This window comes from Cuculus canorus, chromosome 2 (assembly GCF_017976375.1).
Source record: "Cuculus canorus isolate bCucCan1 chromosome 2, bCucCan1.pri, whole genome shotgun sequence".
Lineage (NCBI taxonomy): Eukaryota > Metazoa > Chordata > Aves > Cuculiformes > Cuculidae > Cuculus > Cuculus canorus.
In genome coordinates, this window is record NC_071402.1 from 21,639,113 (window position 1) to 21,657,196 (window position 18,084).

Here is an 18,084-nt window from a genome sequence, read left to right on the forward strand (position 1 = left end):
GGGTTGAACTAGATAGACAAAAATAACTTTGGGAGGAGTGGAGGAAGGCTATAGATCATGTGTTGATTTGTGCAATGGTGACCTATCTTTCTGGCAGAGAGTTTAACAGGTTCCGGTAAGGACTCGACCCTAGGACATATAGCTGTAATTATTGTGGGAGGGTTAGAAGTCTCTGTGTGTCCACAGGCTCTGTGTGGTGTCTGCTCATAAAAGCAGTAATGTTTCTCTTGGTAGCTGCAGAACAGACTTCCTAAGCACCCTTCCAGTGCCCCATTATTAATAATTAAAAGCAAAACCAGGAATGGGATGCACCGTGTAGAAAATAGCACATCTGATGTTAGCAAGTAGAAAGAAACCAAAAAGACTGTTGGCTAAGATGCTATGAATACTTCAGTTATTTGTATAAACATATAAATGAAGGTTGTGTTTTCCTCTCCCTTAAAGCATCAATTTTGTATGCATACTCATGGATTCTGAGAGGTAAACGGTCACATCCCTCATACATTCAAACTGTGACTGGAAAAATTTACTGAACACTAATCCATTCAGAGTTATTAAACTCAATTATACCATCTCTAACACCGGCTGTTCCGGAGGGACAGCTTCGCAGGGAGTTCAGAGCATTCCTGCTTGCCTGGTTTACCTTTGTTCTTTAGTGACTATTATTAATGCTATATCTTCATTCAGATGCCTACCCTTAAATAAACCTTTGCTCCCTCCCACAAGAAACATTCCCCCAATATTCCTTCCTTCCCAAATAGAAAGGGATTGGGAAATAAATGTTGGAGAAATCAGAGAACAAATGAAAGGGAACGGCCTCAAGTTGCACCACAGGAGGTTTAGATTGGATATCAGGAAAAATTTCTTCACCAAAAGGGTTGTCAAGCATTGGAACACGTTGCCCAGGGAAATGGTTGAGTTACAGTTCCTGAAGGTATTTAAAAGACATGGAAATGTAGCACTTTGGGTCATGGTTTAGTGGTGGACTTGGCAGTGTGAAGTTTATGATTAGAGTTGGTGATCTTAACGATTCTATGAAGAGAGGGATTAGGAGAAATAGCGTACAGCACTCCCCATAGCAATCACCATTCATGGAGCAAGAACTCTGGTCTGATCCAACACATCCATTCTCAAGGTCTAACTACGAAGCCCTACCAATGTAACTTAACTTTTGTTTTTCTCAGGAATGGTAATATTTTGTTTTTCCAAGTAGAGCAGCTGATCTAGTAGTAAAGAGGCAATAAACACTTCTCCCATTCTGCAACTGGCACTGCAAAATTGAAGCTAAATATAGAAATCCCGCTGTGAATCCCACTTGCTTTTGACACTCAGTTAAGCGGTTGAGTGTGAGAGGTAACTGCAACAGGAAAATGGTGTCATTAAAGGGCAAAAGATGAGCAACCATAATGGAACAGAATGTGTCACAAGACTTCTCTACAGGGTCCATAATTCTGGATGCTACACATCTACAGCAGTTACACTTGCTCCTCCAGTTGTTTGCTCGAAGCACAGATTTGGAGGTCACCAACACACACCCGCCAGCTGCTGGCATGTCTCTGGGATTTACAGATCAGGGTTGATCTCACACACAGGTTCTTCAGGACAGAGAGCCAGGGCATCCCAAACCCCATTTGGTTATTTTGTGTGTAACCAGGGATCCAGGCAGCTCCGCCACAGCGGTGCTCAGCAGGTTTACCTTCCCTCCCCACCCTTCTCCTCCCTCTTCCCTTCTCCCTTCTCCACAGCATCTTGGCTTGTATCAGAAACGGCATGGCCAGCAGGTCCAGGGAGGTTATTCTGCCCCTGTACTCAGCACTGGTGAGACCGCATCTTGAATAGTTTGTTCAGTTCTGGGCCCCTCACCACAAGAAGGATATTGAGGCTCTGGAGCGTGTCCAGAGAAGAACAATGAAGCTGGTGAAGGGGCTGGAGAACAAGTCTGATGAGGAGTGGCTGAGGGAACTGGGATTGTTTAGTCTGGAGAAGAGGAGGCTGAGGAGAGAGAGACCTTACTGCTCTCTACAGCTACCTGAAAGGAGGTTGTAGAGAGATTGGTGCTGGCCTCTTCTCCCAGGTGACAGGGGACAGGACAAGGGGAAATGGCCTCAAGCTACATCAGGGGAGGTTCAGATCGGATATCAGGAAAATTTTTTTCACAGGAAGGGTTATCGGGCACTGGCAGAGGCTGCCCAGGGAAGTGGTGAAGTAACCATCCCCAGAGGTATTACAAGGAGGGGTAGATGAGTCACAGATATTGGTTCAGTGGTTGATAGGAGTGGTTGGGCTCGATGATCATAGAATCATAAAATCATAGAATAGTTTGGGTTGGAAGGGAAGTGTCCATGGGCAGGGACACTTCCCACTAGATCAGGCTGCCCAAGGCCCCATCCAACCTGGCCTTGAACACCTCCAGGAATGGGGCAGCCACAACTTCCATGGGCAACCTGTTCCAGTGCCTCACCACTCTCATAGGGAAGAAATTCTTCCTTATATTATGCTAAATCTGCCCCTCTCCAGTTTATACCCATTGCCCCTCAACCTATCAACACAAGCGTTTGCGAACAGTCCCTCCCCAGCTTTCTTGTAGCCCCTTCAGGTACGGGAAGGTCACTATGAGATCTCCTCGAAGCCCTCTCTTCTCCAGGCTGGACAAGCCCAACTGTCTCAGCCTGTCCTCGTATGGGAGGTGCTCCAGCCCTCCGATCATCTTTGTAGCTCTCCTCTGCACCCGTTCCAAGAGCTCCATATCTTTCTTATGTTGAGGATTCCAGAACTGGACACAGTACTCCAGGTGAGGTCTCACAGGAGACGAGTAGAGGGGCAGAATCACCTCTCTCGACTTGAAATGATCTCAGAGGTCCTTTCCAAACCGGTGATTCCAAGGCTCCATGGTTCCACGTCTCTCCCTCCTGCCTCCTCCCCGGGGCGGCTCCCGGGGCGGGCGGGAGGAGGTGTCAGCCCGCCCCCCCACCCCCGCCCGCTCCCACTGCCCCGCCCCTCTGTCCGCACGCGCCCGGGCCGGCAGTGCGCAGGCGCAGGGGCGGCGGAAGCGGCGCGGGAGGAGGCCGAGGCCGGCGGGCGCTCATGGCTCCACGGGCGGGCGGGTGAGGGGAGGGCGTGCGGGCCGCTGGCGCTCCCCGAGGCGGCTCCGTCTCCTCGTCGCCTCCCTGCTGGGCTGGTGTTATGGCCCCTTGGGGGAGCGCAGAAGGCTCCCCGGCTTGGAAGTCAGCGCAGCTCCTGCTCCTCGTCGTCTCCTGCTGCGGTAGGTACCGGGGCGGCCGCGCCGCCCTCCGACCCCCCCCGGCGGCGGCGGGGAACAAAGCGGCCGGCGCCGTCCTCCCCCCGCAGCCCCGTCCGCTGCCGGGGCCGCCGATGGACGGGGCCGCGCAAACAACTCGGCGCCGGCCTCTGAGTCAGGAATAATCGCTGCCCGTGGGTGACGGGGCTGCCTGTTCCGCCGCCGGCCGGGCTGAGCCTCCCGGGGCGCGAGGTTGTGGCACATCTGCGCAGGCCTGGGAGCCCTTCCAGGCACCTTTGCTTCTCTTCGGGCTGCCCAAGTCCAGACCCGAGCGGCGTTTCGTTTGTGGTCCCGAACCCCTCTTTAAATAGAAGTGTAAATGAAAAATGCGTGTGTAGAAGCGTCGGGTTTTACGGCGCGTAAGTGGCCTTGCGCCCTGACACGAAAATGTGGGTACTTGGCGGTGAGAGTGATCGCCTGTTTTCTCACAGACTTGTGTTTTATGAACTTGAGCCCAGGTTGTGCCTGTGGGCTCGTAACGCAGGAAGCAGCCTTTGGCATGGAGCTGGGCATGTGCCTTGCTCTGAAGAGGACGATAACAGCGGCCCTGATTTAGCATTTTTTTTTTAGTGCCTTTGCTTTAAATACACGGTAGAACATATGAAATACTTCAGGTCTGTCGGTGCAGAGGGCTTTGTCCAGCTTATGCCTGCACTGCAAAGATTAGTGCAAACTCTTGAAGTGTAGATGCACCATGAACGTTTCGTATTTACGTGAGTGGAAGTAAGGTGGGCTGCCTCAAACAAAACTATAGTTACACCAGTACCTGTAATTGCGTAGTTATGCTGATCTAAGTTAATTTTTGAGGGGGCCTACTTGCATGACCTGAGGTACCGTGCAATCTCTTAAATGCTCACAGAGTCAAGGAAAAGAGTTTTAATATCTGTGTAGTTTGTTAAAAACGTGAGTGGGAGTTGGTTTACAGCAGAGCAGGAACTGGTAGGGAAAATCTCAAGCTGTCCTTACTTTAGTATACTTAATGTACTTGAGGAATTTAATTTCTTTGCAAAGGTTTTTAACAAACTGTATCTGCTTGTTATATTCACAACAGAATTGAAATATTATAACTGTCATGATATGCTTCATCAGCCTGTCTTCAGCAGATGCATTCGGATTGTGATGCTGTGACTTAGACAGTATTGTCAGCATTTCCTCGGTAGAAACTTAAACCACAAGCACAATCTTTAGTTAGAGAAAAAAACAACCATATAAAATTCTTGCTGAGTAACATTTTTCATAGACCTTTGATCAGGGCTTTCCAAAGTTTATCCAAGAATGAAGGCTCTGTAAGTTTCTTTTGCCTTGCTGAGAAATGCATCACCATTTCTTATTGCCACTGCTTGGAAGAAGCTGCTTCTGATCTCAGTCAGCGTGCTGCCTCATCCTCATGAGGGATTAGTTTCTCCTAACAGTTTCTGTTACAAATGTCAGGTTCGGCTCTAAGGAAAAGAACTTTCTCCTCTCCAGGCTAGAGGGAAAAACATAAAACCAAGTATTCGCTGTGTGGTGTAGCCCCATCTCAAGCTCTCATTTTGGTTTCGTCTGTTTGTTTCTTTTGGGAGAAGGAAGTGGGAGCACAAACTACTCCCTATTAAGGTATTTTACCTTCCTGTACATCTACTTTTAGCTCTCACAAACTAAACTAATTTAATATCAGCATGAATTTGATCAAGGCACTGCTGTCAGTAGAGCTCTGGACTGTGATTTTGATCCTGAGCAGAGCCTTGTAGAGATCATTATGTTACTGCATGTTAAGGCTTCAAATACAGTAGGTTGTACACAAAGTAAATGCACGCTTGAAAAAGCAGTAGTGCATCACTTTTGGTTGCCTTCCATTAGGCAGTTAGAGCTATGATATCTAGAATTTTCCACTAATTAAATTACTAAATTCAGCAAGGTTGATATGTGGGCATTGATCTCTCAGGAGAATGTTTCTCTGTTTCCCTGTAGTTAGTGAATTTTTCAAACCTTCCTTCTGATGATGACTATAATTATAAAAATTTGAGAAGGAGGAATACTGATGAGTGAAATACTTGGAATAGCACTGACTAACAAGAATTATAGCTTGATGGCGTGTTGGGCAATTATTTGTTTTTAATATATCTGGCCTTCCTGTTGGCTTGAGAGTTTTATATACAACAAATATTTGGTTGTATGTGTGTCTACAATTCTTGCATGTCTTTTACTGGGACAAATATGAAGACAATTCTGCCTACTTGGAGGCCTTAACAGTTATCTGAGTTTAAAACCAAATGTGGTGAAAGTAGTTTCTTTAGGGGAAAAAGGCTGTTTGAGAGATTGGTCCTGTTCTTGAGGCCAGTGTTTTTCAAACCAAAGTTTGATGATTGATCTACTGGAAATCAAATTAATCTTATTTGGTTTTTTGTTAAAATACAAGCTTAGATTAGAGAACTGAATTCTTAGTGGAAAGATGATGGTTTATGTTTTATGGGGAGGGATCGGTGTTTCAGAGTAGAGGCTGAGTTAAGAAAAGTCCCTGAGGTAGCACTTTGGAACAGAAATGTGGGTACTTGGCTTCTTAAGATTTCTGGAAAATAGATTTTTTTAATAGTCTTAACTACACTTGTCGCCCTGATTGTCTTAATTTGCATTTCTGTTCCACTGAACAGAAGACTACCACAAACTTTTGTAGTGTTCTGCACAGCTAGTGGTGTCAGTGCAGTGGCACAGTACATAAATACCCCTGTTTCTGGCTTCACCAGCTGTAATGAGTATCAAAGAACAATATTTACAGCAGCAGGACAGTGAGACTAAAACTGTTCAAAGGTAGAAGCGGGAGCAGATAGAGATCAGTCTTAATTCTTCTGATCTCCACAATGGGTTTGGCTTCAGTGAGTACTTCTTGAAGTAACAATGACTGAGAAACATTACTAAAGGTCAGATCATGATTATTCCCCAAAATTATTGTTGAATCAGTGTAGTATATTACTGGTGAGACTGTAATGCTATTAACATTATTCTGGCCCATTAAAGAAAGGCATATTACACTTACATAGGCTTTAAAATACTGTGTTCTGGGTTAGAACCATTGCAGGTTTCTGTGGTACAAATGTTACTTGAGATTACAATGAGACTATATAGATTATTCATTGTTCACTTGGCTTTAAGATAAGGCAGGTAAAATTGTCATATAAGTCCAGGACCCAAATTTGACTTACATATCATTTTGCTAGTGATGGTATGAGGAAGAAGAAATAATTCTTCAGGTTCATTCGCCTTGTTTGAAAGAATAGACTGAATCATGTAAGCAAATAAAGTGTGCCAGGCAGTTCATTTTCTAAAGAAGTTGAACTGTAAAGCCAGAACAGACTGTCCTTAAGGAATGGCTTTGCTTAATAAATTATTGTACCTTGAACTCTTGATTGTCACTCTTTAGTGATACTTTTGTGATATACTGAACAGAAATATTTTGCTAAGCTGTAAATCTTACTATTGTCAAAACTGCTGCATTTAATTTATTAGAATGATTTTGTAGTCCTTGAAGTGAAAATGTCCTAATTTTAATGCCGTAGAAATTTATATAATCTATTAAATTGACTGTACGTCAAGTTGTGCAAATACACAGATACTCAGCTGGCTGTTCAGAGCCACAATTGTGTTAGTAGTCAAAGAATCTATAAGGTCACGTGTACAATATTTAAAGCAGTGTTGATTTGAGGGAAGAAGACAACCCCCATGTCCTAGACAACCTCACAGCAAAAGGAGTTTGAAAATTTAATGTAAGGTAGTTATGTGATTGCTCTTATGCATTAAATGAGAACATTTTCAGTTGTATGAAGAATAGAGAGCTACTTGTAACCGGAATCAGGACAGATGCCACCTGAATCCTTTCCTGTCATCAGAGCAAAGTATATAATTAGTATGGCTTTTTTGACTGTTTGTGTCATTGCTAGGAGGGGAAAAGCCCTGCTGGGTTACTGGTGGAAGGGCTCTACAGGTGAACCTGTTTGATTCCTTTGCTTTAGTCACTCCTATTTTAGTTTCAAGTATATGTAATCTGTATGGGCACTATTTTCAGCTAAGACCTAAATGCATTGTTTTATACTTGTTCTGGCTAAAACTTGCGATTATGATCAGTCTTGTGCTTCTTTAACAGACCTTAAATTTTTAAACTTAGTTGTTTTGATATGTTAGGTACATCCCTCCAGGGGTCATGTACCTTTTCCAATATGCCTCAGTTTCCCAAGCTCTCAACGTTATTTTTGTACTTTTTAAGTATAATACACCAATTTCCTTACAGTACTCATGACTTTTAAAAAAAGGTGTATACTGTGTAAATAGTGTAGTTTTCATTTCCTAGATGTCTTTGCATTTTCCAGTTTTAGTGTTCTGTTTACGTTGTCCCAGATCAGCCGAGGGATAACTAATAGGCATTAATTGAAAGAGTGTGATTTGTCAACAACCTGGGATTTTCTTGGCTTGTGTCTATTTCAGAATTACTAGCTATAACATTTTGCAGTACTGATCGTTGCTGAGGTGTTGGTTGGAGAGACTCGGCCTACTTCGTTTACGTGGTTGTAGGAAGACACTGGGTACCAGCACATTTGGTAGTACAGAAGTTGGTTGTGGATCCAAGTTTCTTTGTTTATCCCCTCAGTAGAAGTAAATGCTTGAACTGGTTTATAGCAGGCTATATGATACCATACTCTGAAGAAATATGTTGTTCTGACTAATTTTTTTTTGTTTGTTTTCTACACTTGATTTTCTGCTGCAGTTGTTACTTTACCAGTGCTTTACTACATGAAGGTTTACAGTTGCATAGAAATACATAGTATGTATTCTTGTATCTAAGATTAAACTACTAAATTTTGCATAATTGGCAGATCAGTGCACATATTATCAAAAGCACTATTCTAAATTGGGGTTCTGACTGGTTTCTTGGAACCCATGCTTTAAATTTGGATATACTATAACTTTTGCTATATTATTAACGTGTCAATGATGTCCTTTTAGCAAAGCAAGCGTATTTAGTAGCTGTCTGCTAGATTTTGTTTTTTCCTGCTGTTGGACACTCTTGAATTTTAGGTTCAGGGAGTTCCTGTGTAACTTTTTGCCTGTTTTGTGAGGAACAGCTTTCTGGTCAGGAAAAAAAGAATGTTTTTTTTCCCTCACTTTGAATAATTTGTTACTGGATCAAAAGTAAGTTAGCAAGCAAGAATAAGAGCCCAAATTTAAGAAGGCTTACAAGTAGAGCATATTTTGAAGGGGAAAATAAAAACAAACCCTCACATGTGAACATCAGGTTTACTAGCTGCGGTTGTCATAAAATGGTCTCTCTTTTCACTTAAGCATCTTGAGACTTGTTGGTACTTTCCCAGGTACCTTTAGTTGGTTGTGGAATCTTTTCATGTGCAAGAAAGCTGAACTTGCTCCGTCTTAGTGAACTATAAACTTTCTGTAGAGCAATGAAAGTGAACAGTTGTTTCTCTCTGAGTGCAAAGTACTGTGTATTATGATGTGAACTGCATGTTTTCTCCCATCTTATTGTGTGTCTGTAATTCATGACTGCCCTTCCCTTAACCTTTGCTTCCTCTGCTAAGTGGAAGCCCCTGGGACTGACTCTGGGTAATCAGAGCAGACCTAGTGTTGGTTGCAGCCAGAAAAGAGTAGAGTGATCCTCTAATAAGCAGTGTGAGCACACTTTGCCATTTGGTGGAAGCCTTTAATGAAGTCACTTATTTTTAAAAGTTAGGAAAAAATGACTTTGCTAGAGGCTCCTGTAACTTGCTTTTATTACTTCAGCTTTGTAGGAAACCATTGGGAGACATAGATAGGTCCCTCTGAAAGTACAGATTGTGAGAAGACTTCTTTCATGAAAAAAAATAGGGTTTTGTTTTTCCTCTAATTTATACAGCATTTCTAGTAATAAGTTTGTTCTAGTCAATGCTGTCTCTTAAAAATTTAGTGATCTTAATAATTTAAGGAACTGCTCATTTAGAAAGAGCTTTCTGTAACTGAATATGAGCGGTTTAGAACAGAAAATGGAAGTCTTGTTGATGTGTCTTGTAGGGGGAAGGCATGAAGTTACATTCATGTGCTCCGGCTTCTAGACTCTAGCTGTATAAATTTTCATAAGACTTTGATTAGCATCTTTTTTTTTCTTACATTTTACAAAGTGCATTAGGATCCAGTGAATTAACATGCCCTTGTAGGATGTTCTCCTTCTATGAAATTGTGTTTTTCAAGAAGTGAAGGCTTCAATTAGGAATATTGTAGTAACTGGTACTGAGACAGATAACAAATAGGTCAAATGCAGTAAACAAATACATATATATGAGTTCCTCTTATCACATAGTTTTAAGTGGAAGCTTTAACACTCCCCTCCTTTTTTTCCTGCACATAAAGCTCAATAGAATAATTTGCAAAGACAGGATGATTCTAAAGTCCTAATTAACATGCTGTTTTACTCGTAACGTTGTTGTTTTTACTCCAGTATGCTCTTCATACTACTAGAGCAATTATGTTTTTCCATTTGTTCTGAAGAACTACTTAAAGAGAGCACACAGGGATTTAACTTGAAATGCCTGTCTAAAGTATGGAGACAGAACACCTCTTTCCATTATGTGAACATCAGTTTAAGCATTCTGAAAGAGATTCCTATAGGTGAGTCAGGGAGATGAGTGATAAAATGGTCAGTCACATGTCTCTTGATCACATTAGTGTGCAACTGGAAGTACTGCCTAGGATGGACTTGGGTGGTTGTGTAATTGGTGGAAATGGCTTCCCTTGTCAGAGCACCTTCCATTATTCATGTTTGCTATCTAAAGGTACTGAAAGAGCAAACAGTTCCACGGCTAAAGTTGAGCTGGTCCCTCTAGTTAAGAGATATTCATGAAAACTGAAAACCTGGGATGGCAAGGGAGCCAAAGACTGAGACATCTCGGGAAGGCATGTTCACAGCTAAAGGTGGCAGTACCATTCTTCAGTGTGGAAGAGGAAGCTAGGCTGTCTGGGAGAGCAGCTGTTGTTTAAGAGGCTGTGCAAGTGGATGGCAGGAAGTGAACAAACCCTTTTTTTTGTAAGGGGTGTTATGGTGGCTGAGTGAGCATCTAATAAGCCTAAGAAGTTACTCTTAGAAGTTCTTAGCAAGCGAGTGGAGGGGCTGGAGTGCAGGAGTAGATCAGGAGACACATGCGGTCTCTCTCATGTTCTGTTCTGTTACAGAAACATTAGATTTTTTCATTGTACCTGTGCTTTAGAGAATAAGTTGGTGAGCTAATAGATTTTTAAGTGTTTTGTAACTCAAGAGTATGGCTTTTGTCAATGTTTGAAACAGTGTTTTTCATGACCCTGCTGTGTGTTCCTCTTTCTGGCTGATGCTGACGTTTAGCAATTGTGCACTCTTTAGAAACTTTACCAATGGATGTGCCTGAGAGCTTCTAGAGTCCAGTTACCACTGACCTCCCTGGTGCTGCTGATCCAGCTAAAGCTGTTTCCCGTGCCTGCTGCCTAAGTGTTGTTCTAGCTTGTCTCGCTGCAGTCCCTGATTTCAAGTTATCTGTTGTTTGTTCTCTGTGCACTGTAAGAAAGCTTAAAAAGTGGTATCGCGGTTCTCATTTACATGACAATCCAATATACCAAAGCTGAGTGATAATGTTGCTAATCTCTTGTTAAGTCCACAATACTATCTTTCTGTTTTTCTTCATCTGTTGTGGAAATCTGGGACAGTACTACCTGTACAGCCCTTTTGCCTTCACACTGTAGATAGAAGGAGGACTATATCCTCTTGCCTTAGGAAGGAGCACAATTTGCTTTCCCCACGTTTTGCTGGGACTGTGTAGCTTTTGTGTGATGCCTTTGGAGTCCATAAGGAATTTCACTGGAGTAAGAGATCCTGTGTTCTAAATGTGCAGATTAGGAGGAGCAGCAGTGCTGCAAAATGGCCTGTGCAATGACATCTCCAAGGGATGACTGCCTTGCGAGTCATATCTGCTCAGAATGAAAAGTTAAGTTCATGACTGGGGAATTGAGAGACCCTCCACCGCATTCCTAACAGAAAGTTCTAGTAGTGCTTGATAGTGACTTTTTTGAATGAGTATCATGAAATACTCAGCTGTACATCTGTCTTAAAATGTTAATTAAAACCATAGAGGCCAGGAAGGTCTATGTGGGAATCAAGTGAGTAAGTCTGTGTTTGAACAACTTTCACCAGTTTGCTGGAACAGTCCCTGGCTTTACAAAGGAGCCACATTTATGAATGATCTGAACTCTGGATATAGCCATGTAGAGCATTGTATGTGAAGGAATTTGGCATAAAATGCAATAGCTTTCAGAAGTGGTTAATGACCAAAATAAATCTGAATTTAAATATTTAATCTGAGATCCTGCTTGCTGATCATATTGCACATTTGAGAGCCAATAAAGTACTCAAAACACTTACTTTGAAATAAGCATGCCCAGTTTCTCAGGGGTGTGCGTTTTTCAAGTAAAACGATCACATCAAACAGTAGGTTTTTTCAAAGGAGATGAGATACTGTGATTGGAAGGTCTGAGCTTGCTTTTAACTTGTGAGTTGTTGAACATAGTTAATAAATTATTGATATAAAACTATGGATCAAGTGCATCAGATTCTTATTAAGCAACTCCTTCATGTGTATACTGAAATACTGTGTACTTGATGTATTTTTTAAGTGTTTGAAGATATTTTAATTTATTTAGACATGTAATCAGAGTTTGTGTGTTGCAGTTTATGGAGTTCCATTGTTCTGGGTCTACTTTTCTCACTATATCTGGAAATCTGCTGTTAAACAGGAAGGACGTGTACTTAAATGACTGATAGACTTCATTATATAAAAGCAGATAAATAGAAATTTGAACATGTAGGCATTATGTCTGACATTGATCTTGTACTTGTCACCATGTTATGTCACATTTTTTGCTATTTTAAAATTCAGTGCCTCCCTTTAAAAAGGGTGTAGGAGAAAGTGCTGAATTTTGTTAGCAGGTTGGCTTTTAACAGAGTGGAATGTCTGCCTGCAGATATAATTTTTTACCCTTTATTTTATGCTGAATAAGTGCATTGAAGCCTAATTAACCCATTTCCCTCTTCAAGCCACATTCCTTAAAAAGAAAACCCATAGTTATTTGAGCCTTAGAACCTTTCTGTAGCAGGATAGAATGAAGCATCCCCTGTTGTAACATCACCGTGGCTATTTAAAAAAATATTACCAGGTATTGTATTCTTTAGATAAACTTCTCAAGAGATAGGTTTGACATATTTGTGTATGGCAGGATAAAGAATTCTGTCATTAATCCACAGCTTTGTTTCCTAACTCAAGACCAACTTGCTGTATTCTGAAGGTTGTTTCCTGTTAGTTTTTTTTACTTGCTGTTGCCTTGGCCCTTCCATAGTGAGGTTGGTCTTTCACTTCATCCATAATACTATATCCACAGAACTTGACAAAATAAAGGTAAATCTTTGGTTTTCCAGTGTGCATATGGTACTGCCAAGTCCTATGATTGCGTTTAATATGTGTATATGTATTTGGAAAGGGGGAGGGTGTGGAATTTTAATCCATGCTCAGCCTTGACTTTGCTGTGTTTTGTTGTGATCAGTTTAAATTTTACTGCTGGCATCAGTATGATCAAAGTAAAAAATTATCTGTTTTTAAAAATGTATTAAAATTGTTACCTACAGTTTGATAATTATAAGCAATTAAATTAACTTTAGACTTCAGAAATTTTCAGTGACATGCTTATTAATTCAAAATTACCTTTATAGAAAAGCTACAGTTGAAAATTTTACCCAATCGGGATTATTGTAGGCCACATACTTCTGTTGTAGGTGGTCCATGTTAGAAACCTATACAGTTTCTTTTTCTTTGAAAGGGCAAAGGCCAAAAAACCTGCCAGCTGTACTATCACTTTTAGCTGCAGCAGGCCCAACAGCTTGGGGATTGAATCAGCTGGAATACTTAAAGACTGAATGTGTAGATCTATTGAGAAATCACGTTGTCTTGGTGTTCCAGTGCTGATAATGACTAAATCCATGTAAAAGTTCTCTTCCAATGTCAATGCTGAGCATCTGAGTACTTCTGCAGATGATCCAGAAAGGAAAATCAAGTAAATAGTCAAGTAGATAACAAGCAGTGGTGAGTGCAGACAGTGTAAGAATTTGCAATTATCCTGTCTTTACAGTTTGTACTTCATCACAAATAATCTTTGCTTTTCAGTTTTGCAAACTGTAACAACTTGAAAATACTTCCTAATTTTTACAAAGTAGTATATGTAATATAAAAGATGAGGCATGGAAAACTGGGATACCAGGAGGTATTCCAGACTTCCTTTGTGCTGCTTTCCTAGAACTGTTCCTCTTGTAGTGATAACCTCTTCGTTTTTGAATAGCAAACATACAGCGAAACCAATGCACTTAAGCTGTGGGTTATTATTATTCATTAGGCGGAGTTGCCAGTGAGGAATTGTAAGGGATGTAATCTGCTTTCATCAATGCACAAGTGTAACAATGCTTTTCATGCAAATTGAAAAGAAGCTACATCCAAAACAATAAGACTGCCTGTCAAGTTTGGTAAATGGCATTAATATAAAATAGTAGTGTCTTCTTCACATAGCTATTTTTCCAAAGCATTCTGCATCCCTTTCTTCAAAAAATCATTTTGTTTCATTCATCATGCGAAGGGTGAATCTGAGTCTCTCAACAAATAGCTGCTGTTTGAGTTTTCCCTAGTTGGCTGTTACTTAGTATGTGGCATGTCTTTGTAAAAGAACGCTTGTGTATGAAGCGGTGACTTGCTGGCACTTAGCTTTCTTCTTAAAAATAGGATTATACCAAAAGAGTACTTTAAACATAACTCGTATCTGAATTTAGTGTGCTTTACTGATGTGACATGGTTGGAAACAAACCTCCAGTGAATATTTTTCTTTTGAAATATTTGTATAGTTGCTTAAAAAAATCTTTATTATCTGAGATTTAAGTATTAAGATAGACTAATAACCCCTCACACTGGCAGTAATAAACTGTAAGATGTTGTTTGCAGAGTAGAAACTGAAGCATAGAAAATAAATAGTTGTTCCATGGTTGTGCATGAATAGTTTGTTACTCCATGTTTCTGGTCCTATAGTGATTTTCTGTGGGACTGTGAAGTGGGGACTTAACTTAAGGTAGAGTCAGTGTGGGGAAAAGGCAGGCTTATTAAAGGGATGAGAGACATCAGGAATGTAAATTAGGGGATCTGAACGGCTTTTCAGAGAAGCCTCAGTTCTCTGTGCAGGCAAGCTACCCTCAGAGGGAAGATAAAGGATAAAGAGTGGTCCTAAAGTATTGAAAGGCAAACAGCACCCTTTTGGGAAAGATGTGGTTGCTGAGATTTCATTGTGGGACTGGAAATGGGCTACTTTGAGAACACTGTCTTTTCTTCTACTATATTTAAAACTCCAAATCCTATAACTGCCTTTTTTTCACAAATGTAACTATCAACTGATTTCACTCATCCCCAAAATGCCAATCCGCTTCTGCTCATAAGAAACACATATTGTTTCTTAAAGTAGTCTGCATCCCTTAACTGCAAAGCTTTGGTGATGATCTGCTGCTGCCATTTTGAGAGCTTCTTCAGACCAGCTATCTTTTATTGGAAGCAGACAGGTAGAACATTTTTTCTCATGGATTGTTGTATTCTATGTGGAATCTCCTGTGTTTAGTGACAAGAAATTTTATAGTGAAGCCTTAACGTTGGAACACAAATAGAAAAGTATATTTTATTTTTATGGAATAAATTATAAAATATAAACTGGATTTTTTTGACTATTACTCTTCTGCCAAATGTGGTAGCAGTAGTCTGAACTGTTTGGAAGATGTACAGAATGTACAGATGTGCACAACTGCTCTTAAGCTGTGTGATCCATGGGAAACTAGGCTCAAGTTGACGTTCAGTTTGCCAGATAACAATGAATATGCAAACTAAACAGCTGAAGTGGCTTTTGGAGTATCAGGTTGTGAACTGGATGGACAAAGGGTGGGTGGTAATTACGTAAATTTGCCTTCAGTCACCTAGTGTTTATCTGAATGATCCAGGGCAGGAATTTCCTCAGAGGAAGAGTTGAAACAGGTTTTGGTACAGTATCCCATATTTTTAATAAGTTTGGTTTTTTTTTTTTTTTTTTTTTTTTTTAGGAAACTTGAGTGCAGGAAAAAAGTAAATTGTTAAAACTCTTCTCAGGAAGGAAATGAATGACTCATGTAAAAGTGTAGTAAGAATCATTTTTGGTCGAGAAAGGAACAGATGAGAAGAAGAGCTTGAAGAGCTTGTGTCAAGGCAAAAGTGGATATAAGGTGTACTAGGTGTAGGTATACAGGAAGGTAATTATAAATACAAGTGTCAGAGTAAATGTTGATAAGGATTTTGGAAATACCTGTTAGGTCACATTCTCTTCTCCAAGGTGTTCATTCCTCTAATTATGTTTATGCCTCTCTTCCTATTTGTGTTTTTGTTATAGGAACTCTGTCTTTAACAGAGGGAGTGTGTGTGTACACACTCACTGTTGGCTACCTGCTTTTCCCTCCCTGAGGGAGCTGGGCATTTGGTGAGGTTTTTTCAGTGTATTACAGTGTGTGAGGTGCTCTGTGTTTTCCTGGTGAACATCCCAGAACCTGGAGGGGCTGGGGAGCATGTGCCTATGTGAGCCTTCTTTCGTAGTTCTGCCTGTAGGACAAGCATACGGGTAATGAGAACAGGGATATTGGGAATTGGTAGCCTCACACTCGTTGAAATGAAGCGGAGAGAAATGGTACAGCCCCAAGTATTTTGGTGAAAGGAGGCATCTTATTGCTTTCTTAGTTATCTCCATAAGTTTTTTTCATTAGGGTGGTAACATTGGGTGGAAGGGAATGGGCCAGTTCAGGCCTCTATAAATGTGCCTGTTTCAGCTATCTAACTTCTTGGAAAACTGTTTGCGCTTTTGAATTGCTGTGAACTTACATCTAAAACATGAAAGTTCAGAGTGCAATGAGACACCAAATTTGGGGTTGTTTGACCCTGAGATAAACAAATAAAGCATGTATTGTGAATTTTATAGACATTTCCAACTTTTTGCGAAGTGATCCAATTGAAATGATGATTCTGCTGCACTAGGGTACATGTATGTGGTGGACAGAGGGTCAGGGGGAGTGTCTGTGCATGTTTGACAAGGAAAACAGGATGTAGTTCATATTCCCTGTTATGAAAAAAGTGAGATAAGGCTGAAGAGTGCAGGACTTCTCTTGCATACTTAAAGCTACTGTGATGTAATAAAACTTGGTAATTTGTGACCTGCACAGTGTGAAACTTTTTTTTCTTAGTGGCTCTATTGAGAGTAGGCAAAGAAAGTCAACTTAGGGTCATACAAACAGCCTTTATTACACACTGTGGCATCTACAACTCATTGTGATCTTTTAATCTCTGTAACAAATACTCTCCTTGCAAAAAGCCCAAACCAGAATCCATATAGTAACTTAGCTATGTCTCTACTTTGACACATTTAAAGTTTTCCAGTGGTAATTTGTCTGTTTCAGGGGTGTAGTTTGACAGCAGGGAAATTGTATACTTAAGTGTTTTGAAACAAACTTTGTTCTACTCTCTTTGACTAATGTTATGTATGCTACGGCTGTCTTGAAAGCATGCTGTACTCTGCTGAATTGCAGCTGCCTAAACTTGCTGTCAAGTCAAATGCTTATTCAGCTCTTCAGAAAGGATTTCTTTGCTTCATTTTGTAATTGTGGAGTCATAGGACTATCCAACACTCTTGTTTCTAGTTCCTGACAGTAGAAGATCGTATTTATCTTTTCGAGCTACTGGGAATCCCCATGGCAAGAGGCTCCAGTACTCTGCAATACTATGCAATGTGAAAAGAAGTATTTTGGCTGACAGATGTGCATTTTTTCATTGCATATAAAGGTGACAGTGTTAATTACTGTTCTACAGTTGTTTTCACATAAACTCTCCAGTCTCCACAGAGCTGCCTCCAACACAGTTAATGTAATTCAGATTTTCACATATACTTCCTGAAGTTCCACATTGGGAAAGGGACAAACCTTTGCCTTTGGTGTTTAGAATTTTGACCTTTATTCTGGATGATTGAGAGGAGAGAGGGAAGGTGAGGCACAGTGTTAGCACAGTGTAGCTGTAAGTCAAAGTTGTGTTTCACTTGGGTTTTCTATCCAGTTCATCTGCTGTGGTTCTTTAGTACTGATAGCTTTATCGCTTACTAACGTTATTCAAGTTTATCCTGTCTTTCTTTTGTGCTTCCCACCACTTGGGTAGATCTGTCTGTGGGGAAAAACAAAGCCATCATATTTACTTTCTGCAAGACCTCTTGACTCTGCTGTGGTTCCTATGAAGCACTACCATCTGATTATATTTTGGCATCTAGTAGGCTAGGATTTCCAACTGTTTTATGTTTTGTGCTTTTTAATTTTCTTACACTTCTTCAGGTAAAGGAAAACACAGTTTTCACAAGATGGTGAGCTCTGTGGAGCTAAAGTTGTTTTTGTTTGTACAGCTGCTGACACAATAAAGCTATAATCATGATAAATGCTTATTTGTGCTGTTATGAAAAAATCTGGTTGAATGTTACCGTGTTTTACACATCATAGGCCAAATAAAGAAGACTAAACTTTTTGCAAGTTTATATTTCAGACACTGCATAGTGTCATGCTAATGTGTCAGGTACAACTCCAGCATCATTCTTGCAGGACAAAAATCACAGAATTAGTAGCAGATAACACAGAAGGAAGGGAAAGAAAAAAGTCTGCCCTCCAAAGAGAGGGAAAGAAA

The 18,084-nt window shown here is 40.7% G+C and overlaps 1 protein-coding gene across 1 annotated transcript in view; it reads left to right on the forward strand.

Moving 5' to 3' along the window:
• Positions 1–3,063: 3,063 nt before the first annotated feature.
• LRP12 (LDL receptor related protein 12) overlaps positions 3,064–18,084 on the forward strand; it is a 46,547-nt gene continuing 31,526 nt past the window's right edge. Inside the window, exon 1 of the mRNA XM_054059294.1 lies at positions 3,064–3,262. Within this exon, the coding sequence (XP_053915269.1) occupies positions 3,184–3,262 (79 nt within the window). The 5' untranslated portion in view covers positions 3,064–3,183. The remainder of the gene's footprint in view (positions 3,263–18,084) is intronic.